At 40.4% G+C, this 24993-nt stretch overlaps 1 protein-coding gene across 1 annotated transcript in view; it reads left to right on the top strand.

Moving 5' to 3' along the window:
* Positions 1 to 5538: 5538 nt before the first annotated feature.
* The window catches only part of SATB1 (SATB homeobox 1), an 80322-nt gene continuing 60867 nt past the window's right edge, over positions 5539 to 24993 (top strand). Inside the window, exons 1-5 of the mRNA XM_081106002.1 lie at positions 5539 to 5666; positions 8370 to 8604; positions 12327 to 12503; positions 13262 to 13388; positions 14156 to 14279. Coding sequence (XP_080962128.1) covers positions 8394 to 8604; positions 12327 to 12503; positions 13262 to 13388; positions 14156 to 14279 — 639 coding nt within the window. The 5' untranslated portion in view covers positions 5539 to 5666; positions 8370 to 8393. The remainder of the gene's footprint in view (positions 5667 to 8369; positions 8605 to 12326; positions 12504 to 13261; positions 13389 to 14155; positions 14280 to 24993) is intronic.

The following is a 24993-nucleotide window of genomic DNA, read 5'->3' as shown; positions in this document are numbered from 1 at the left end:
TGAACTTGAGCAAGCAGAGTCTGTCTTAAACTATGCAGTTGTGATGATGTCAGTCACAGATAAGATGTGAGAAGAAGGGTGCAAATGTTTACAGGATATTGCATTTCCTCTCTAATATATGTTTTGACAGTGCTGTTTGGGCTCCAGCCCCAGCTTTTTCCTCTCTGCTCTTACAAATTTGTATTTGGTCTATTCAAGCAACGGTGTGGAAATCAGTCCTGACATCCCAGACAGACAAAATGAGACACATGACAGCAAAACATATGGCTCAAATATACATCCTTATATGGCCAACACAGACCATATTCCCAGAAATTCATAGATGGAAAACACCACCTGCAGCTAAAGCCAAAAAACAAAGAGTTGACACGACAAAAAGAGCAATATGCTACGTAAATGGCGCTGCTTTAAAAATGTAGGGAGATAGCCAACTGTATTTGAATTTAAAAAGATGGGGGAAAAATGTCCTTAGAAAGTGCTATGGCGGTAAGCATTGCTTTGCTAACACAGTCACTGGCGGAGTTGCCATATCTTAAAAGCGTTCAAATTCTAAATGCTTTCTCTGTTTATTACAAATGTATGTGCTATTCAGAACTCTGAATGTGTTTTAATGCTTTCGGATATCTGCCTGCATATTTATCTTAATATGGTGCCATCTGAAAACATGCAGTGGTCCTTTCATTATTAAGTTAAAAGAATCTTGTATATCTGTTACAATATTTTATTTTTGCTACTCTTTTTGTCGCCAGTCTGAATGCCTTCTTTATGGGATAAAAAATTGATGTGCTGTTTTACTTGTACATCACACATGAAATAGTTCATATATTGCGCTTGTACTATTTCATGTTCCTGAGGTTGACTGTTTTGATATCTAGATTTATAAAGTTTACTTTGTTTTAACTTCTTCCAATACTTGCTTGCATCTTTATCTCCAGATATAAGATGCCTGTGTAGAATCAAATGTTTTCCCCCTAGGTAATTTATCCTCATACATGTCCTGAGTAGTGTCATTTTTCTAACTATCTTTTTTTTTTTCTTCCTTTATTTTAACCTGGATTTACACTGACCAGTGCTCAGTGGCTATAATGAGTATTCTAAGGGGAAGATAATTTATAGTAATTAAGTTTATCATTGTCCTATTTGACTTGGAGGGCATAAACCTTTGTGTATCACTTATGTCATTTCTTACAATCATACAGTTCTAATATAAAGGATGGGCTTGAGGGGAAATGAGTATGTATTTGTGAATAATAGATTCATAATTGTGCTACATCATTATTCTTTATAATAAAGTCATTATTAGATATTTTATGCTCATTTATTCTGTTTATCATTTTCCAAGTCCATGTTCATCCTTATTACACACTTTTGTTTTGTGTTTGAGAATTAGTTTGTAATTCCCGAATAAAAGATGCTATTCAAATTTAAAGATTACTGTTTTAATTCCCACATTTCATTAGCATTGGCCAAGTCATTAGGAGCCTAAGGCAATCAGGAAGCAGTTTCTGTCTTATTTACTGTGTAAATGATGGGATAAACTTATTTACAATATTTTATTCCAATGTGTCTTAATATTGATATTTTCAGTAACCATTTTTTGGTCTTCTCTTTGCTCAAATTTTGTTTTTGCTCAAAAACTATTTTTCTTCTTTTAAAAACACTCAGCTTCAGATGAAGTTGCATGGATAATTTTTTTTGTAGTCTAGAATTTTTCTTAGTTTGTTTTTTTTTTATGTTGCTATTTTTGTAAATTTGTCAGTGTGACACTAGAATGCACTGTCCCTACTGAAAACCAGGCAGGAAAGCATGTCAGGCATCACCAGTTTGAAGCAACTAGTCACACATTCATCTTGGAAATTCCTAACTTAACTTATCATGTTGCAAAAATCATTATTGAAATAATTCATTGCTATCTGCTTTTCTTTTAAATATTTCCTTATTTGTTATATTTCTTATACTTCAATTAAAATATTCTCCATATTTCCCCACATTTCAACTTTTAAAAATGTGATCTCATTTTTTTTTTCTTGTTTTGTGATGCTGTCATTGATTATCACATGTTCTTTCTTTTGCTCAAGGCTTGGGTTTATATGTGCCAAGATTCATGTTTGCCTTCCTTGATTTTGACTAACCTTTCCAGTTTGTGGGTGAAACTTGGGGGCCATTAGAGTGATATATTTTCATTGTGTCTCTCCTAAACTTGTCCTCCCCAGGAGGCCATTATTTCTTATACTTTATCTTCTACTTTACCTTCTGCTTTCCTTAGATTTCTAATGTAAACAGTGCCTCTAAGTGTGCATTGGTAGCTTTAAAGAGCTTAATTTGCATATTTTCCTCTTATCTCAGTACTTGTGTTAACTTGTTGCTTTTTTATGAGTAACAAAATGTTTATCTGACTGATTTTTTTCTCTCTTCCTTACTAGTATATACTGAAAAAATAATTCTTACATTTTTGTTTTTAATGATTAACTGCCTTCAGGGACTGAGATGTTCGTGTTGAAACCTAAGCGATAAACACTGCATCTCTATTTGGGTGAGATTGTAATGGTCTTCATTTTTTAATAGGAATTGCATTTAATAGATTATCTCAATAGGAGGATCTTACGTGTGAGCTAATGACCATTTATTTAACTGGGTAACTTACCCAGATTGCAGAAGTATTTATTGCCACAACAGATGTATTTACCCACCCAAACGTGCTTGTCTTTCGCTGGTGTGAAATTAGTTTAAGGATGGTGGCATCTTTCCCTTTTTAATAACAAGTCAGGTCTCTTTTATGAAGTGACCCAAATTTTGTTGAACGCGGCCACTACAGGCCGCGTATTTCTCCCTCCAACGTGATTTCTGGCCCAGAAGCGAGGGAGTTTTGAACCTACCTCTGACTTGTGTAGAAAGCTCTTACCCTTGTGGCTTTAACGTTGGCGCAATACTTTAGGACTCGTCCTCTTTGAGGGTCAATATTCGCGAGACCGTTTTAAGGATCTTGGCCTTGATTCCTCTGCGAATGTGGCTGCACCCGCCGCGCTTCTCGGGAGAGCTCTCCCTCCGGAGGGTCCCCTCCAGTCCCTTCCTCAGTCCCCCCATCTCAGTAACCGACGCCTGTCACCTGCGGGTCCGGGCCCCTCTCCCGCGGGGCCGGTGCGCCCTCCCCTCCTCGCCTCGCCTGTGCCTGGGGTGCCCGCCCGCGGCGCTCCGGACCGACTTCTTTTTGTGGCTTTGGTGGCGCGTGGGCGGGTGGTGAGCTTTCCCCTGACCCTCGCCCCCTCCTCCCCATCACTTTCACCCCCCCCCCCCGCCCGCCGGCGCTGCCCCTCCTCCCTCGGCTCCCTCGCGCACACCTGCCCCTGCCGCCCGCGCGGCGCGCGCTCCCCTCCCCTCCCCGCCGGCGGCCGCTGCCAGGGAAGCCCCCCGCCTCCTCCCGCTGCGCCCGCCCTGGCGCGCCTGGCGGCGGCCGGCGCTGGCCCTCGCGCGGCGCCCTGTTATTCTGGGTATTGTGTGTAATAAATGTCGGGCCGCCTCACTCTAATCAAGCTCATTACAAATTCTTGCGCGCCCGGGGCCGGAAATCGTGCGCTCCCCCCGCCCCTTCCCTCACTCATTCACTAGTTACTTGTCTTTCTGCTTTTTAACTCGCCGCCCCCGCCCCCTCCCCCCGATCCCGGCCCTCCAGCCCGGGTTTTAATCCCCATCCCTTTTCCGCCTTTCCTTGCACCCTACCCCCCCCCCCCCCCCGCCGCCTTCCTCCTCCGCTCCGCACCCCCTTCCTCCTCCTCTCCCTCCCCGCTCCTCCTCCTCCTCCGCCGCCGCCGCCACTTTCTCGCTCGCTCCCGCTCCCCGGACGCGGCGGCTGAGCCGGCCCCGCTGGGGAAGGGCTCGGGGCGGCGGCGGGCGGCCGGGAGGAGGCTGCGTGCTCGGGGCTGGGGCTGCGAGCGGGGTGATTTTGTATTAAAATGAGGAGGAGGAAGAAGAGGCAGCCACAGCGGCGGCGGCGGCGGCAGGCGCAGCAGCAGGAGCAGCGGCGTGGAGGGCTGCAGCCCGGGCGGACGCGCGGAGCCGAGCTGGGCACGGCGGCGGCGGCGACAGCGGCCGGGATGAGTCAACTAATAATTTAATGGGGGCAGAGACGGCAGCGAGGGGGAGAGCGAGAGCGAGCGAGCGAGGGGGGGCAGAGAGAGAGAGAGAGGAGAGGGAGAAACAGCCCCGTCCGGGGACTGGCGCTCACACGCACACAGACGCGCACACACCTCTCCCTGTGCCACCCAGCAACCACCGGCCTCGCCGCCACAACAGCAGCCACGGCCGCCCTCTAGCCCGCCCGGGGACCGAGCCGAGAGCCGGGGCGACTCCCGAGGACGCTTCCCACCCCCCTCTCGCATTTTGGGAAACTCCTCCTCAGTTTTGTTGGGGTTCCTGCGTTTCTCCCCCCCCCCGCCCCCCAAGTCCCAGTGCCATTGTGGTGCTCCTTGTTTACCTCGGACTCTGGCCGAGTGAGAGCGTGGCGACTTTTTTTGGGGGGAGGAGGGGGCGGGGAGTGTGTCGCTGCTGAGGCGGTGGAGGTGGCTGGGGGTGCCTTCTAATTCCTTCCCCTCTCTCCTGCCCCCCCAAACCCTCTCTCTCTCTCTCTCTCTCTCTCTCTCTCTCTCTCTCTCTCTCCTCTCTCTCTCTCTCTCTCTCCTCTCTCTCTCTCCCCCGCCCCCCCCCCCCCCGCACTCACTCGGCTCCCCAGACGCTCGCAGCCCCGCGTCCATGGGCAGGGAGAGGGTCCTCGGGGCTGTCGTCAGCGAGGGCCGAATCAAAAGTGGCGTTTTAGTGCCTTTCCGGGCTTTTTTCGCGACCTCCTGCCCCCCACCCTCGCTGTCCCCCGGTAGATGCCCCCGGTGAGGGTGCGAGGCGGTGGGAAGAAAGTTTAAGGTTTGTTCCTATCAGTCGCAATTGCTGGGGAGGGCGGCGGGGGCGAGGGGAAGGGAGGCGCGGGGGCCTCCCCCTCGCCGCGTTCTCCCGGGTCAGTGGGGAGCGGGGTTGCAAGTGACAGCCCGAGTGGACTTGGTGGCCTCGCACCGCGAACCCTGCGCGAGCCGAGGGAGGGGGCACCTCGGGGGGACCTCCGTCCCCTTCCCGGAGACCTTGTCCGCAGTGAATTTTTCCTCTTTTTAAAAGAATCCTCAGCCGCCAACCTCGCCTCCCCAGCTCCACCACAGTGCGCAGGGTTTGCTTTGTTTTTACGATTCTTCCCCCCAACGAATCACTTGTCAGATCAATTTTATCTTCGCCCTCCTCCCTACTTCCCACTCTCCCCTCCTCCTCCCCCTTCGAAAACCCCGTTCTCTGAGGTTAGACATTTTACAAACCATATATGTTGTTTTTCGAATTGTGATTTTTTTTTTTATACCACTCTCCCCCTCCACCCCTCATGGCTAATCTTCTAGGCCTTTATTTCTGCCCTTCCCCCGCTTAGGGGGGCGGGGGTAGGGGAAGAGAAAATAATACAATTTCAGGGGAAGTCGCCTTCAGGTCTGCTGCTTTTTTTTTTTTTTTTAATTACCAAAAAAAAAAAAAAAAAAAAAAAGGGACAGAAAACATCACTCTTGAACTTCTCTTCAAGAACCCGGGCTGCAAAGGAAATCTCCTTTGTTTTTGTTATTTATATGCTGTCAAGTTTTGAAGTGGTGAGTTTCAGGTCGGTTTTGCTAATTTCACTCAGTAAAACTGCAGTGTTTCTGTTTCTCGATAGTACTTTGCTTCTTTGTCTCTTTAAAAGGTCACAGTGAAAGCTTGGCCTGGATCGTGCCGGCCATGTGGAATGGATAAGGGCATAATCTCTTAAAATGTGATGACGGGGTTCGGTGGGGGCGAGGGAGGCCGTTTAGCAAGGAACTCCCTGAAGGATCCCACATTGCAAAAACAAGAAATCAGAAAAACCCAAAAAGGTTCTTGAAACCGGAATTTCGTGCTTTTCTTTTTTTCGTGTAAAGGGAAATAATTGCTGGGTCTGAGTTCACTGTGTTCGTCAGTAGCGATCACATATGGCCTTAGTTGATGGACTGGGAAATGGGGTTTTGAGAAAGTAGCCTGCTTTCTGGGTGCCAACCAAACGTGACACGACAATGGACTTTCACATGTGTAACTCACAAGAAACTCTTGAGCCTGGCGTGTGTTGAGACCCGAGTTAGTTCCTGGGCAGCCAGTCCAGCAGGCCCAGTAGGGACTGCTCTGTGCAATCCCAAACGGAGGTTTGGTGAACTTTAGCCTTGGGCATAGAGTTTAAATGAGTAAATTGGGTGTTTTATGTGCATGTAATTTTGCTTTATAATGTAAAGCTTTTTACAAGATGACTGAGTGTTTAATTGACGCTTATGGGTGGGTGTTGGGAGGACAATTGTGCATGACCTATATGATGTTTTGATTATCAATACATTAACTAAATTAGCATCTATCAGTTTCACTTGCTATATACTTTATAATGCTGCTAAGCCTCAAGACTGCTGAATACGTTTTTTTAGCATTCATTCTGATGCTGATGTTCCCTTTTTTCTTAAAATTGCCCCCCGGGTGAAGTATTTTCAAATCATATGTTTTAAAATTCATTTTCTGCTCTAGGGTAAGGCAACTACTTTCAAAAAAAAAAAAAAAAAGCAGCTCTGTATTATAATCCACATGTAACATTACAAAGAGTGTTTTAAATAAGTTAATAACTATTGCTCTCTAATTTTGGCTTTAGTTTAATATAATGGAGAAGAGTAATCTTGATAAAAAGTGGTTAAAAGAGGCACATTTATTGTTAATGAACCTCATAACCAAAAACAGATGGGACCTCAATCAATGGTAAACCTTTAGTTCTCAGCGTGCCACCCTGGAGTACAAGGATAAATAGCCATTATTTCTCAAACTTTAGAGTTCTTCAATTGGCATTCTTAAGGTTGCTTTTAAGCCTACAAATTACCATTGCTCCCTCCTCCCCATTCACCTCTTTTCTTGATTAAATTGGACAGAGTAATCTATGGTTAAACAGAAGAAAAACATGCCTCTAGAAAAGCCATGCTAATATAAGCTGGCTTTCAATTAATCGGATCTAAATAGCTTTTCCGGTGTAATAATTTTTTAAAAGTACAAGAGATGTTAAATTACTAGACAGCTGGAGGAAAGTAATAATTATCATATTCTGATTTTTGAAATATGATCCCTTTCCCCCCTTAGTATTGGTAAGCTCAGTATTTCAAGTACTGTGAAAGTTCATAATTCCACTCACCTGTTCTTATCAATTCTAGTTACAACTATTTTAGAAGTGACTTGGATATTGTACTCATTGTTTTATCATAAACCGTATGAAAATTAATGTCCATTGTGTAATTGAAAATAATTATCTATAAATTTTTTTGAAGTCAACCAAGAGGTTAACTTCAATGAATACTGAGATTATTTTTGAAAACTGGCAATTGTGTTTTACCTAAATCAAGATTTATTTTTTTTTAAAAGCCAGTTTGGCACTTGGATCTAATGCTAATATCACAAAGTATTTTCACGTTTTTTGCTACTTAAGAGCATTCTATTACTAAAGTACTCCTAAATGTTAACTCTAAACACGTGAGTTGTAATGCGTCAGTACTTGGAATATTTGAAGAAATCCTCCACCTAACATCCATTTTCTTAGGGGTGAGATGATCCAATCACACATTTGAGCCAAGACTTAACTAGATATTTAACAGGTCACTCTTGAAACTTTCATAGTAGAAAACTTTTTCTACAAATTTACCTGCAAAGCCAATGGGGAGTGTAAAAATTAGATGCTTGCTACCTTCTTTTGAGGTGGTATGTATATACATGTATAGTTTTTTTTCCCTCAAAAATTAAGCTATATGTAAAAATATATATACAACAGATTTAACTAATATATTGGACTGTAATTATTTTTCCATTCTTGTTTAAAGTGTTACTGTTTTGTTTTGTAATGCGTTTCTAATTTTTAAAAATTGGGACTTTATAAATACAATTTATTTTTCTTTTTGGCTCTATTGTGGTGATTCTTGTTTTAGAAATAAAGCCCATTTCCCCCTACTTAGTTTTGGTGGTAGGTCACAAATTACCTTTTATTCATGTGTGTTAATACAGTTTTCACAAATTATTCTGTTAACTTGAATGGACATATGCTGTCATCTAGAAATATAGTAACATATACATTATGTTATATATCTAGCTGAGTAATCTTACAAATTATATTTGTGAAGAGAGATATCTAGGGGTAAAACATTTACATGATGTATGTATGTAAATACAGAGAGAGAGAGAGAGAGAGAGAGAGAGAGAGAGAGAGAGAGAGAGAAACACCCCCACCCACCCAATTCTAACTGCATCTTCTTTTTAAATTCTGGCAGGTGATCTTTAGAGAGTAACTGAGTATGGATCATTTGAACGAGGCAACTCAGGGGAAAGAACATTCAGAAATGTCTAACAATGTGAGCGATACGAAGGGTCCACCAGCCAAGATTGCCCGCCTGGAGCAGAACGGGAGCCCACTGGGAAGAGGAAGGCTTGGGAGTACAGGTGGAAAAATGCAGGGAGTGCCTTTAAAACACTCGGGTCATCTGATGAAAACCAACCTTAGGAAAGGTAAATACTTGCAAGCCAAATCCTGGAAAGCTGTGAGCCCTGTGCCTACCCAAGGCTACTCTGTGTGGGTGTAAAGAGGCAGAGCACTCTTTGCAGGTTCTTTGCCTTGATTCTCTTTCTGCTCTGAAATTAGTTACATCCGTGGCTGCAGTGTCAGTCACGTTTTGAAAGTGGAGGCTCTCTGTTTGAGTGGAGCATCTTACTCTGCTACTACAGACTGGAATTGTTGGACATTTAGGTGGATAAGGACTGAATTCAATATAATGGTCTTTAGCTACCCAAGGCTTCCATGGATAAGGTGTAATGGAAGTAGAGGATATATACATGGCTATTGCTTGTACTTGCCCTGCTTAAGAATAAGACACTGGCTTTTCTATGAGATTCGCTAGTTGTAAAAGACAGGTTCAGAGGTAATGGAAATCTTGTGTGCTATGATGTAAAAGTTTTGTGATGCCATTTTTGTGGCTTGTTTTCTTAAGAGCAAATGCATTATTTAGCAATGAAAAAAACCTGATAATTCTAATTTTTATGCTTGCTATAACTGGGTATTTTTGATAAAAGGAAGGGCAGATTTAGGCACGTTTACAAGGGGAGGCTGTGTAACTGACTCCTTTCTACCCATTTCATGTTAAGTTGATGAAGTTGGACAACTTTGTGTTCAACACTTGTTTATGTAAAGCAGTGCCTGTGCTGGTTACAATGTGTGTGCCTCTAATGGTCTTTATTTTGTCTCTGAATAAATGTGTATAGGATTCAGATTTCCCTTACATTTGCTAAGCAAAGGATAAAAATGCCATCTTTTAGCAACCGAGAATATTAAGTAGATAAAGTTAGAAGGCAGAGGAATTTCATTGTGTTTGATGCATAACATTTATCATACAATCATTTATTTTTTCCTTGGTTTGGCGAAAACAAAGAATATATTGATCTTGAAATGAACAGACACAGCAGACCGTATTGTTAGATCTTTATCTATTAAAAATGGAAAAACAGCACTTCAGCAAATTCTTTGGCCTCTACTCATGATTACCCTATTTATTGATTGTTTGCCAAGAATGTATGCATCTTAAGAAAGCCAGGGTAAGAGCATTAAAAATATAATTTATTACGGCTTTTCAAACAGAGTGCATTAATATTGTACTGTGAAGCACTGGGGCTCTATAAAAAAGACTTTCTGACGCCTGCAAACATATAAGTTCCATAAATTCCTAAATAGGAGATTTCAGCTGTCTCTGGTATTATGTGATATTTGCACAGCAAACTTCTAATGCCAGGACAGTTTTAGACAAGGATTCTACAGACTTCACTGCTCCTTATGGCAGACGTGCTGTTTACACAGGCTCATAAACCTTCAGCAAAAGCTTCTAAGACTGCCTCCAGGTTTAAATCATGCGGTATTTTTAGCAGTCGGCAGTGGCCAGCGCACTCCCCCTTTAATGCTGGAAGGTTATGAAGTTGCTGTAGTTGGAAGTCTCGCCAAACACTCGCACAAATAATCAGACAGTTCAGAGAAGGCTCCTGTTCAGCATTACTCCCAATAGCAGGAGGGCAACCGTGACAGTTTGCTGGAAGATTTAGCGGCTAGGCTTGTAATTAAATGATACTGTTGTCACTTTATCAGTAGCCACCTTTCATTACCTACGGGGTCCCGCTAAATAAAGCTGAAGAGATATATCCAATATATTTCAGTCGTTTGAAAAACCCACAGTGATGTCATAGGTCTGAGGAGAACAGCACGTATTAGGACAAGTCAGTCTCCACCTTGGAGAGGAGAAATCAATGCATATGTTTTTGTTGTACTAACCCAACTCTTTGAAGACATCAGGACAGGGGGAGGAGAAACCAAACTACAGTAATTTCACTTCCTGCTCAAAAGATTTTTTTTTCCCCTTACAGCATTGCCTTGATAGTGACTTATTTTGTTTAATTGAAGAAGGTTCTGTGCTTATTTCAAACAACAAAAATCACTGAAGCCTTTTAGTGGTGGTGGTGGTGGTGTGTGTTTGTGTGTGTGTGTGTGTGTTTAATTTTATTTTTTGTGTCTGGTTTCTGTTTGACAGGTGCTAGATAAAAATTGTGGCTGAGATGTGGCTTAAGAAAAAGGGGTTGGATGTTTTTGTTTATTTGTTGAGGAGATTTTGCCAAAGTACCTCCAAGCCAAGAAAGAAATCACCAGTTTTTATATTGCTGTTCTTGCTGTGGTCTCCCCAAATCTTCTGATCCCTGGCGGATTCTCTCTCTGGTATAAAACAGCCGAATGAATGACAAGAATATTGGCAAGCTTCACGGCTTGCTTTTTTATGCCTCGCCTGTTGGATATCTCCGAATGAGTTTGTGAGCTTTTCTAAGTCAACCTAAAGGTTTTGGTGCTCTTTTTTTTTTCTTTTTTCTTTTTCAGAGCTAGAATCTCTTGTGAACAGTTCACTGAGGCTTTGGTGAAGAGGCATGTGTAGGAAAATGTAGCTGTTTTACTGCCAGCTTTTGTTTGCAGAATAGAGCACTTTTAAAGGGCATCTCCGGTGTCAGTAGAAAATCCCGATTTTTTAGCTCTGGTTGGCGTGCGCTGGACATCTTCAGAAGTTGGTAGGATTCTGCGAGTCCAGAGGGCAGAGCTTAAAGAGGCATTAATGTTACAGGACTAATTGAGGATCCTGGGTGCCCTGTTAAAGTAACCCTTGCCATCATTTATGGTAAAGATGATACCCTCCTGGCAGTTTGCCACAGCGCAGTTCAGATGCATCTGCTTTTAACCCTTCTCTGCTTATCCCTGGGAGTCTGACAGTGCGCTCGCTGCGTGAACACCTTGAGTGCTACTGCATTCCCTGATTTCCGTTTCCAGAAGCCTTTTTTCTAACCCCGCTGTGGCCTGTGCCGATTCATCATCTGGCTACTGAGTTATTACATTGGATTAAAGTAAATAGAGAGAGAACATCGAATCTACGCAGATTCCTTGATCCTAATGTGTCCTGATGAGGCCAGTTTCCTTTTCCCGCTCTCATTTTCATCCCATTTACTACAACAAGACTGTTCATTTTAAAGACATATGGTTACTATGATATCTTCTTAGTCAGGTAGATTAAATGAGGAGCCATCAAAATAAAAATCTTATTTACCTACATTATGCACATATTGAAATCACATATTTTGAGCATCAGTTTGGTGAAGTTTTGCGTTCCTTTTATGGAAGCATTATGAAGTAAAATCTCTAAAAAGGAAGTAAAAGGCTAATCATTTTATGGCCAAAGGTAATTTGTTTGGGCACAAACAAGGGATAGTTTAATATTAACAAAAGCCTGTAGGCCACGTGAAGTTGGTTCTTGTGAAGACAACTGGAGTGAGTCAGGTTTGCACACTGTCCGTATTAACACTCACAACAGATCAGACAAGACACCTGCTTCTCTCTCATCAGCAGTATCATTTGATCAGAAAGGTAATTCTGCATTCACTCATCTTCATGGCAGCAGAGCCCCACTTACCCTCGGAGCAGGTTCACAGACTGTTTCCCTATTTCTCTCTCAACTCTGAAACAGAAAAGGTTGTATATGTTGGTGTGTGCGTGCCTGTGTGTTTCTGTGCCCTGTCTGCCTGGGAAACAGTCTCTCCCCTTCTCTTACTGTTGTGAAGATTTATTTTCATGGCTTCGTGTGTTTTTTTTTCCCTCCCCCAGACTGTATTTCTGAAGATTGTTGGTTTGCATCTCTTCCTCCCTGTCTCTTCGATAGGAACCATGCTACCGGTGTTTTGCGTGGTGGAACATTATGAAAACGCCATTGAGTACGATTGCAAGGAGGAGCATGCGGAATTTGTGTTGGTGAGAAAGGACATGCTTTTCAACCAGCTGATAGAAATGGCACTGCTGTCTCTGGGTTACTCGCACAGCTCTGCTGCCCAGGCCAAAGGTAAATGACGCACGTGCGGGGCCGGGGAAATTGCTTGGCATCCTTTGTTTACCTCCCAGGGAAAGCACTGAATATTTTTTTTATTCAAACAACTGTAGGCTGTGTATGATGACACTGGTTCCTTATAGACTGTGGCTTTAAAAAATTGGCTTAATTCAGTTTGGTTTAGTTAACACACATTTTGCTCATGTGGAATGTCGAGGTAGATTTTTTTTTTTAAATTACTTCAGCTGAATCATTAGTATGCTTATTGACCTTAATAATCTGCTCCACTGAGGACCCACAAGGAAGTGAGGAGCGTATTTGAGCAGATGGACTGTTGAGAGTCAATTTGCATTTATGACTGAATATCTAGTTCTGTTTCTTTTATTCTGTTTCTGATGGTTTTATGGGCTGTAAAGTATTTTTCAATGCTGATTCCCTTTGCAGTAGAGAATCTTATCTGAATCGTAAAGCCATTTAGAACTGGGTTCAGCTATGTCTTATTAGAACTTCCTGTAAGTTAGGGCATCGGTTTTATTGATGGGGTTTGATTTCCAAAATAATAAAACAACCCTACAGTCATTTACATAATTTCACAATTTGGAAAGCTGAGCTATGAATATTTTCACTGACCTGCCTTTTAGAGGGAAGGGAATCATTCAGACAGAAATAACAATATTGCTTGTGGTGGGGGCCATGAAAGAGAGAAAAAACCTACCAGATGCATTATCTGAAGGGTAAAACCTGTAGTGACATATTCTCTTTATCTGGAATAGGGCTAATCCAGGTTGGAAAGTGGAATCCAGTTCCACTGTCTTATGTGACAGACGCCCCTGATGCTACGGTAGCAGATATGCTTCAAGACGTGTATCATGTGGTCACGTTGAAAATTCAGTTACACAGGTGAGTAGGACAGCGTTCTAGGGGAAAACATTCTAGTTACCTGATGTTTTTAACTAAAGCATCTCTGGTCAACCTTTTTATTTCAGAACTCTGGGTTTCAGACGGGTTCATTAAAATTGATTTTGTTACCTTACCCTTCCTGCTTTATTTTCCTAACTTCAGTGTAGAATTTAAAAGCAAACCCCCCCCCCCCCCACCCCGCAAATCTGTAGGTTTGTGCAGGTTATCAAAAGACGAGACTTTTTATATTTAGTCAATGAAATGATGCATTACAAGAAGGCATTTTACATAAAGTTTACTTAAGAGAAAAATATTTTTGCATATCATGAACAGTGCCATCTGTGTACGTTTTGTGAAAGAATGCCTTGTTCGCTCTTGCCGCGGCCTTGTTTATTTATATAGATTTTTACCATTTTAATTCGTATGAACGGAGTCACGAAAGGAAAATGGTTAATACATTCATGCTTCTCCCTGCTTGCTCGTGAGAAAGCAGTACACCTTAAATTGTCTTCCCAAGCGCATCAGAGCAGGAAGGTAGAAGTAACATGAAAAAATAGCCACCACAGGCAGCTGATGTATAATTCATGCATCGATACAGCAGATGTGTTGTATAAAGTAATTAACTAATCGGAACAATCAGGAGACCGAGAGCAATCTCCAGATGCATCTGTTTGATGCGCAAAATGAAATCTGTCTGTCTTAAAGGAATGTTTTGCAGCGGGATGCAATCTTGTAATAATCCCCTTTCTAATCTCTGTCTCACATAGTTGCCCCAAACTCGAAGACTTGCCTCCTGAACAATGGTCGCACACCACAGTGAGGAATGCTCTGAAGGACCTCCTGAAAGATATGAATCAGAGTTCGCTGGCCAAGGAGTGCCCCCTTTCACAGGTACTGAGCAGAGTGTAGAATAAATAATAAGACATCCCGGGCAGCCCTGGTGTGAGGTTCCATGGGGCTCCGTAGTCTTAAGCAACCGGTATCGGAAGCGAGAATCTGCCAGAAATGCAAAGTGCCTTGACCATTGGTGACTTTTAAAAATACGCCTGATTCATTCGGAACAGAGCCTTTACACTTTTTCTCCCTTGGGAAAAGAGCGAAGGAAAAACGGCTCAGCAGACTCTGCTGGCTTGCTTTCCCATTCCTCTTCTGAGCATGGAAGCTCCATTCTCCCCAGTGCTCCGATGTAGGGAAGAGTAAAGGCAGTAACACTTCCAGGAGCCTGCAGGAATGGCTTTGTAAGTGTTAACGTGGAAAACTTCATCATGCTGCCTGAATTAAATACGAGTCCAGTGGTCTAATACTTAGCTCATTATAAAAATAAAAAACTACAAAGAGCATTTGTAGTAATAATTATAAAAGTAAGAATAGAAATCCCCTGTAACGAAAGGTTGAGTAGTTATAGTTCGTTAGGAGTTTCTCACTAGTTTGGGGCATTGTTGTACCTTCCCCCCCTTCCCCCCCCCCCCCTCTGAGATGCCTGTCATACCACCAGGAATTTTTGGAATAAGACAAAGATCTATTTGTATTGTGCTTGATTTTTTTAGAATGAATTTTGATGGAGAGTTACTAAAACTGTAGAGAGAGAGAGAGACCGCCCCTGTTTTCAAATGTAAAAACCAAACATCGTGTTGGATAGTGCTCAGCTAATTTCAGATTTGAAAAAAACAGCAAAGGTGCGATGAACCTGCTCTTCATGGGCTGCCTATGCGGTCACTACATAAGTGTGGTAGAAAGCCAGCCTTCAGTGCCCAAATGTAGCGCCAGGCCGTTCTGTGACATAGCATAATTAACGTGCTGATAGAACTAGATGTTTAAGGTTTTCTTTTAGTTCAAGTTTAAAATGTAATTCTGAATGTCAGTCTGTCAGTCATGTGAACTTGAACTATACGATTCTGCTACAAACATTTCTGCAGTTGAGGGAGTCTTAAAATGGGTTTCTAATGTGATGCTCATGAAGACACAGGGCACCTTTGGAAGGAAGCTGGTGGGCTTCTGTGCTACCTTTTCGTGGGACCTCCATGCATTGCAGGTTTGCTGCAATATAGCCCATCAGTATTCCTTTGATATTTATTAGCAGTTACAGGAGCAAAGCAAATGAATTAAGTTGATAGTTAATGATGACTTGCTATGTTCTTTTAAGGTGAGCTCTAGCCACAGGTAAAATATTATCTGTGTTGTTAAATGTTAGTTTCTTGAAATTCAGAGCAACTCAAGCTCATTTCCTTCTGTCCTTCCTCTTTCACCCGTAGAGTAGGAAGGATATGACTTTATACCCCTCCAAAATAATTTAAATTAATGAAACACGGAAATCTATAGGATGATAGAATGAAGCAGGTGACTCTTAACCTCTGGACTTCGGGTTTTCCAGACAACTCCAGATAACGTGCCACTTGGTTACTAGCATTTGAAAATTGGAAATGTCCTCGAAATAAACTTCATTTTTTTTTTTTAATTCAGAGGTAATACATGTAGCAACACCCAGAATAGGAACCTCAAGTATCTTCATGTTACTAAGTGTCCCATTGATTTTGGAAGTAAATTCAGGCAAAGATTTAACACATGTATTGTGAACCGGAGGAGGAGGACGCAAGTAAAGTATTTATCAATATAGGCAGTGAGAACTCATTATTAAATGACATCAACATTCGGCCAGTAAACTCCACCTCACTGTAGCTTATAAATATAATTGTGAATTTACTTAATGTTATCATGGGAAATGAATTGAATACAGGCAGTTATAACATTAAACCGAATGACAAAATGAAATTCGGGACTTGGTTTTGGAGTCATATATTGGTGAATTCCTATAGAGAGGCCTTTAGAAGATCGTGCGCGCACACGTGTGTGTGTGTGTGTGTGTGTAGACTTTGCAGTAATCATTCAGTGGTGAAACTAGGCTGCATCTTCAACATCAGTTGTAATTACAGTCATCTTTTCTTTAAAGAAATCTTTTGAAAAAATGCATAGTTGAGCAGTGGCAGCAAATATTTGAAATTAATTTAATATTTAATACTGTGAAGAAAGTGCAGTCTGTTGTCTAAATTGAGGGACTTATTTTATATTCTGTTACATCATCTTCTATCCTTTCTGTAAAATAAACTCCATGAATCTGATACTCAATTCAGAATGTTTTAATACTGAACTATTTTCCATTTTTCTTCTATTTTATTTGCTGTCATAAGTTATTAAAGACGAGAAATTCAGCTCTCTAAGGACTAAGCCAAAAATATATGCTGAGTTTGGCAAAACTGACTTTTTCTTTCTCCTGTGGCTAAGATTTGGTGATGAAGATGCTATGGTAAAAAAAAAAAAAAAAGCCTAGCAAATAAATATTGCCTCAGTCTTGTATATAACGGGACCCAACACCAAGAAATCCTGTATTAAGACCTTTTGACCCCCTGTGGAGATTTGATTCATTCACTTAAGAACTTTCAGCATACAATTCAGTGTTCATGTTTTTGCTGTACAGTAAGAGTTGTTTTGTTTAATATGATAAAATAACCTTGTAGCCACTTAGGGCTACAGGATCCCCTAATACTATGTTTGGCAGATGTCTACCCTGTGGGCCATAGACTCCCTTTACAGAGCAGAGGCCAGGAAGGAATGGGAAGGGGAGCCAGCAGGAATTTGCCTCCGGGTGTCTGATAAGCCCTGCCTCCGATTCTCTTAGGAGGACTGTCTCAATCTTGCTAAAGCAGAAGTCCATTTGGGACTTGGAATCATAGAATTAGGACGTGTTACTTTCCCAGACTTCTCCTTGGACAGATAGAGGAGCCAGTGTCCCCAGAGATTAAAGTCAAAATGCTGGTTACTGACTGACCCAAAAGTCCTTTCCCAATGATACATTTTAAAGTAAGTGCTGATTTTAAAATGCATACTTAACGTTTTGGTGCAGTAATAATTTCTTTGATAATATTTGCAAGGTTTTCTCCAGCTGCAGAGGTTCCATAAGTGTGCATGTGGTTTCATTTATAACTCATAGCTTTCTTTATTTGCAGTACTGCTTTCCTATCATAAATCTGCCCAAATAGATTGACACCCCTTTATTAAGTTTTGGTCCCACATGTTTGTTTATTTTTGTAAAATGTTCTAAGACATAAGAAATGCCTCGCTTGTTACAGATCTGAGGTTGGGCGTTGTATCGTTACTCTTGGTTTTTTTTTCAGTGGAATGTGGTTAGATAAGTTGGATGTTGAATTCTGAACTCCAACTAATGCAGAGAATGAAGTCTGACTCGGGGACCAGAAAACCTGTGGTCATGAGAACTTTGAGATTGTAGATTCGGGAGTTGAAAAAATAAACATTTTGCCTTTCATTTTGATTTTAGTTTTCCCTGAAGTTTTAGAAATGGAACTTAAATACTGGAGATGAGACATATATATATATATATTTTTTTTTTTTCAATACAAGGATAGATTCATTTTGTTGAAAGTATCATAAGTAAACATCAGTTATTACTTCTACCAGCCTAATGCTTTCCTTCTGAAAATGTTTAAGTCAGATATTTCTGATTCTCATGTGATAGGTGCATTATTACCACCCATGCACACCCCACACCGGGGTGCGCGCGCACACACACACACACACACACACACACACACACAATCACCGCCTTCACATTTGAAGGCACTGCGTTATTTTCTGTTTCTCACCTGGGGAAAAGTAGCTCCAAGCTCAGGCCCTACATAACCTAAGTAGGAGTTGACATTTTTATTTTCAAGTAGCAAAGGCTATAGAAAATGAATTCAAATGTGAACATTCCATTTAGAAGTAATATTGAGAAAAAGGATTGTTGGGTTTTCATTTTCTTGCCAGCATCAGGGTCTAATATGTGTTAGATTTTTTTTATTAGGTATTGGCAAAACAGATTTAAAAAAAAAAAAAGAAAATGTGCTGCCCTCCTGGAGCTTAGCATTTAACATTTAACTCTGCTGATTCCCTGGAACTTAGACATTTAATAAACCCGTGTTCAGTTTATTTTCATTCTGTATTATAAATAACACTGGAGCAACAATTTTAAAAGCCCTGTTTGTTACGTATTTTTAACTGCACTTTGTAATTTTTTTCATAACTTTTGCACTGAAGTGACATTTTAAAATATTTTTTGGGAAACACTGATAATCACATTCTCTCAAAGGAACAGGCAGCATCAGTATTCATATATTGTATTTCATGTGAGAGCCTAACCTATGACATTCATTCACATATTTACATATTTATACACTCAGAAATATGTATCGACAGTCTGCTGTATGACAGCAGACTCCTATTTCCAGTGAAATAATAAGGGTGACACACCTTAATAGTTGAAGTAATAATAGTTAATTTTGATTTAGTGCTTTAGTATCAAGAGCACTTCTATCACCCTGTTTTATATTTTGCCATTTTCAGTTCGAGAACCTGAGGCATATAATGTTTAAATAAATGCCCATGGTTACATTGCTAGGATGAGGGGCAAGAATTCATACCTGGAGCTTGTGAGCTTAACCAGGATTCCTTCTTGCTCACATATATAGTAAAGGACTATTTTAAAAAACACGTTCTCAAATTAATTTGATGTTTTTATAAAATATTTAGATTTCTAGGAAGTATTGATAACTACTTACAGTTTTCCAGTTGTCTTTATTCTCACTATTGATATTTTTCTTTAACATGTGTTTTTAGATCTTTGATTTTGTTGTTTGTATAATAACTTGCTTTTTAAAAGAACCATCATCTCGTACCCCTAATTTTGAGCATGAGAGGGTGATTCAGCCCACAGGGGCTGACTTCTGGAATGATGTGGTATATTGAGGTTCCAGAAGGTTTGAATGTCACAGCTTGGTGGCAGTCACTTCTCCCCCCCATCCTCGCATCCATCTTGATCAGTAGGTATAATGGAGTGAATAGCCCTTTATTTTGAACCCCAAGACCATGTCAGACATTTCATTGGAAACAGTGTGCAGTTCTTGAGTCTATCTGAAAGTATAAACCAGTGATGGCGAACCTATGACATGCGAACTCATTTTTTGGTTGATTTTTCTTTGTTAAATGGCATTTAAATACATAAAATAAATAGCAAAAATATAAGTCTTTGTTTTACTATGGTTGCAAATACCAAAAAATTTCTATATGTGACACGGCACCAGAGTTAAGTTAGGGTTTTTCAAAATGCTGACATGCCGAGCTCAAAAGGTTCGCCATCACTGGGCTAGAGTGTCAGCCTGTGGACTGACTTTAAGGATGAGGATATAACTGGCAACTCCACTTAAAACTAGAAAGTTTCCTGCCCTGGCCAGTGTTGCTCAGTCGGTGGGAGCATTGTTGGTGTACTGGAAGGTCTCGGGTTTGATTTCAGGTCAGGGCACATACCTGGGTTGCAGGCTCTATCCCAGATGCCTATGGGAGACAACCAATTGATATAACTCTCTCTGTCTCCCCTCTCTCTCTCTCTCTCTCTCTCTCTCTCTCTCTCTCTCTCTCTCTCTCTCTCTCTCTCCCTCTCTCCCTCCCTCCCTCTCCCTCTCTCTCTCCTTTCCTTTCCTTCCTCTCTAAAAAAATCCACACCAAACAAACTAGAAATTTCCTGTTTGAAGTGTGCTTGTAGGATTTTGTGCCTGCATCTTCCTAGTGTAATATTATAAATTTTGTTGCTAATTACCATGTATTTTGGGAAATACCTGTATTCTTTCCTTTTTTAAAATTAAAAAAAAAAACCATCCCAGTCCTTACCCTACTGACCATGGGAATTCCAGCTTGTGAATATCTGCTTTTCCAGGCACTGAAGTACTTGATACTAATTGGATTTTATTACCACTTTCAGCAATTGTATTAATGGCAAGGTCCATAATGGAAATAGTAACCAGTCTTATAGGCATAATTGTGTGTGAATTGCTAAACTTACACCAAATAATTTTTTCTGCCTCCTTTTTTGAACCAGTTATTACTTCATTCTCACTGTTCTTGGGAAAATATTGCAACACAACATATTTCAGGCAGTGAGATACCTGCGTGTTAATATTATAATACATAGAGTCTACTGTAGAAGTGTCCCCTAAATTGCAAGTTTTACTTTTTGAATCTCATTTTTAGCTGCTTTAGACACATAAAATTTTTACTGTAGCTTGATGTTAGTTCTCTATAACCTTTTAGAAATATTAATCAAAACGGGCTGAACTTAATAAAGCACCTAACTTACAGTGGATTGATCTCAAATATTTTATGGCCACTATCTTTTCACAATAGTACAACATAAAAGAGTTTAAGCCATGCCAATTTAGGGATGCTTAACAATGTGTAAGTACTTCATTTTCACTTAATAGATTTTTTACCTCTGCTTTGTTTTAGATCTTGAACAGGTTTCCTTTGACCTCAAAATCACTAATGCAAGAAAAATTACCATATCATGAGAGCATTTCCCTTATTTTTTTATGGTTTGTAGAATAATAAATACTTCCAAGGCTTAGGAGTAGACATGGTCTGGGTGAAAGCCTATTAAATGCTATGTTCTAATTGTGTGTGTGTGTTTAAGTTAACTGGTACATGCTAATTAATCTGGTTTTCCTGCTAAAACAGAGCTAGCTTTAAAGTGCTTTTTGAGTGTCTTTTTTTTTTCACAATTATGACTTGAAATTTCAAGCTGGGCTCTATCTGGATGTGCTTTTTAAACCTGCTTTATTTCATGTCAAATTTGGGCCCCGTACAAACTCGTACACAAACAAACAAACAAAAAACAACCCTAAGTTCAGGATAATCCAAACAAACAGATACACCCAATTTTTTATTTTTCTTTTTCATTGGAAACCATTTGATCATCTCGGGCTCTGAGCATAGAAAACATAAGAGAGCCTTTAACATAACAGGGGAGAGCTCAGCCGGGCTCTGCAGCTCATTGCCAATTGAAGTAAGGAACGTTCTGGCTGTTGGGACTTTTAAATCTAGACTTAAAAGTTATTTGTTCTGTTTAGCATTTTTAAAATGATTCTATTAGGAATTGTATGTGCTTCAGTTTTAATTTTAACTCATAATGATTGTAAAGCACCCTGGGATGCTTGCACGAAGGGCACCACAGAAATACAAGATTGTGTTGTGTTCTAATATGCAGCGTTATTATGGGGTGCTGGAGTTTCATCGTGGACAATTCCTAAGGTTGCAGAATCCCTCCTTGCAGGAAGGTGGCTGACTTCCTTTAACAGCCTCTTTTTTCTTTCTCTCATTCTTATTCTAAAACTTTATCCTCTTCAGTCATCCTCTTCTTTAAAAAAGAAATCTTGTATTGCAGTATTTTCCCATGAACATGCTAATCTAATTTAGTTTACTCAGAGGAGTTAAAGATGCAAACCAGATGATAGGGTGAAAGTGAAGAAAGAGTGAAGCTTTAATTGTTAGCATTATTTGAGATCACATTCATATCTAGATGACAAGACAGGGAGGGTACTTCCTCATTGGGTACCACCGACTGTCCTGGGCTTGTCCTGTTTTACTGTCAATTCAGCATTTATTCCCAGGCCATTAAAAAGTATGGAGCAAACGGAAACAAGTGTTAACTATTTGAAACCTCACAAATAGCTATTTCCCAAAACGTATTAAAACTCTCCAGAATTATGTAAACCGAGGACAGAGCTTGATTGCGCTTTCTTTCTATTTCTTAATGGAACTATTTCTTGAATACATTTCTTCAGAAACTTCATTCTGTTGCTCGTATGTGAGTATTTATGTGTCATTGGTCTTTGTCATCGCTGATTCGTGAGCTGTTAGCTTTCATTCCATGAGGTCTGTGAGCTTGGGCAAATGACTGTCCATGCCTCAGTTTCCCCATCTGAAAAGTGGGAAGATCATGGTACTAATTTTGCAGGACTGTTATGAGAATGACATGAGTTAATACTTGTACAACATTTAGAACAACACTCGGTTCTAAAGTGTTCAGTAACCTGAGTTGTTTTTCTAAGACATGGGATGGAGAGTTTGAAATTGCATTTGTGGGTGCTGCATAGCCTAGGAAACTTTGCTGCTACGTAGAAGATTTGATGTAAGCTTCCTTTTTATAGAAACAACCAAGAACTGTCCATTTGTGAAGAAATTAGAGGACTGTGTTATAACTCATTCTCACTTTTTGAGGGATCCTTTTAGCGTCGTTCGTAGGATCATTAAAAAGTTCCGATGTATTTTAAAATGGAAGTGGGGGAAGACTTGAGCCTTGTGCTCTAAATAAGCACATTGGCAAGTTAAGTAAATATGACACTTTAGATGCACAATCTCAAAAAGACGAAGATGCCTCATGGGACTATCTTCTGGATGTGAGTTTCCCCAGTGTCCTTTCTGTTAAGTTTCCTCACCCCACTCCCCATTCTCAGGCTCTTACTCCCTTTCTGTATGCATCAGAGTGCTTTCTTCGTTGTTCTGATAGTAACTGGACTAACTGGTCTCCCTGTGTACACTGTAATTGTCTGTGTACAAAAGGGATTGTTTTATTCATCATCACAGTCATAAATGCTGGCACACAGTAGGATCTCAAAAATATGTGTAAAACTGAAATATCCTCATAGGATTTTCACCATGTTAATTTCATGAACCAATAAATTATGTCAGTAGTTTTATTAGTTGTATTTTATCTATAGTATCCTAGCTTAGAAAATATTTTCCTATTAGACTTCATTTTGAATTTTCATACCCAAGAGCAAATTGCTTCTGGATTTTTTTCTAAGAAAACCTGCTTACATTACAAGCTGTTACACATTTTTACTTATATGTAATATTCTTAAATATATATGTAATGGAACTTACATGTTTGTAACCTGAACAATAGTTTTGACTGAGTGCAGGGGACCCAGAATTCTAAACAAATGCTATAAACGACCTAATTACACATCACTATTCAGCACAATCTTTAGCACCATATTTCTCTGCATTTTAAATTTTTCATAATTGAACGTATATTTCAGTGTGACTAATACTTTTCCTTTTGTCTCAATTGTGTTATAGTTGAAATCCACATTTTACTGAATCTAAAATCTCTCTTAGTTAGAAAAATCTCTTCACTAATATTTTTAGTCCCAATTGTCCATTTCTCATATTTAGAAATAAAATTAAGAGGGAAAACTTCAATAACACAGTCTAAATAATTTATAGACAAAGATGCTGATGCTACCAACACAGAAATGCTAACTAATAGCCAGGACCACCCTGTGTGAGTTCACAATGTCCATTCCTCAATTGATGTGCACAAGTCCTTCAAGTGCACAGAGCCTTGAAGACTCTGGTTAAGCCTGTAAACCTATAATGTATATGTCAGCTATAAAGGTCCTGGATCACCTGAATTTAGAGAGAGCTGCAAGTGTAGATAACTGTTCAGTCATTCCAGAACGTGCCTCAGGGACTTCGCTTTCCCACCCCCCTCACCAGCTCTGCCGAGAGCACAACACCTCCAGTGATGGACTGGCTCGTTAATTCACGATGTCTAACCCGTCCAACATTTGTGAGGTTTTTTTTTTGTTTGTTTGTTTGTTTGTTTGTTTGTTTGTTTTTGCCATTTCACCACAACAAAATTGGTGATTATTAGCGTATGACATTTTCCCAAAATGAAGCATTTTTGTAATATCGATAGAGATGAATCTGATTAGTTTGGTTTTTCTTTATGACCTGATCCAGAGGTGACATTGACTTATATTTATCCAGTGGATGTGGGAAGTCTTGGTGGATAGCTAACAATAAAACACAGAAATCAACAACATGATTTAGCCCTTAGTCTCCTGTAAAATCTTGGATCAGGTCTGGGTGGGGTCCACAGACCCTGCGATGGGCTTCCTAGGGTTTGTGCAGACCTGAAGGTTATTTATAAGGAACCTTTGGGAGCCCCTGTGGGGAGAGCTTCCCTAGGATTTAGGAGACTCCCAGAGTTCTGGCGTCTCCATCAAAAACTAAAAGCCAGACTGTTTTTTCCTCCCCAATTTTTAGGTGATGTAGCTTAAACTCTAATAGTGTTCATGTAAAGAAGGAATGCAAAGAAGGAATGTAAAATCTGTGAAGAGTTACAGAACCTAATTCTAGTGTTTACTTTTAGAATAATGGATTTTTCAGACTACTTCCCCCCGCCCCTACTCTGTGGCTTAAAACTTTTCAGTGTGCTCTATTTAGGACCCCTGGAACTTAACACAAATTTGGTATTCTTTTTTTCTGCTATTTCTAAACACAGATACTAGAAAATTTGATCTCCCCAGAGGATGGGAGATTTAACCACACAAGGATCATCAGAGTAAGAGTAAGCAAGCATTCTGCAAATGTGTCAGTTGATAGAGATTTGGAATTTTAGGAAACAGTTTTTGTTATAAAATCAAACTCATTGGATTTAGATCTATCTAATAAAAAACTTGTACAAATCCTATTTGGAGTAGCATAATGTTTAACTTAGTGATGAGTAAAATTTTTGTAATCGTATATAAGCAAGATACCAAGGGGCTTTAACCATTCTAAAAATAAACTCCAGTTTGGGGATGTTTGCATAGTGAATGCCTAAGAATGGATGGTGTGCATGACAGTTGCATCTTCTTTAGTCACTAAAGGAGACCTTCTAGGACCTCTATTTGGGAAGACATATAGATTTCATACAATCTTAAAGCTGTTAGAA

The sequence above is a fragment of the Myotis nattereri genome (assembly GCF_964212035.1).
Source record: "Myotis nattereri genome assembly, chromosome: 14".
In the NCBI taxonomy this organism is placed as follows: domain Eukaryota; kingdom Metazoa; phylum Chordata; class Mammalia; order Chiroptera; family Vespertilionidae; genus Myotis; species Myotis nattereri.
Note: the sequence above shows the minus strand (reverse complement) of the source record. Positions and strands in the feature narration are given on the sequence as shown.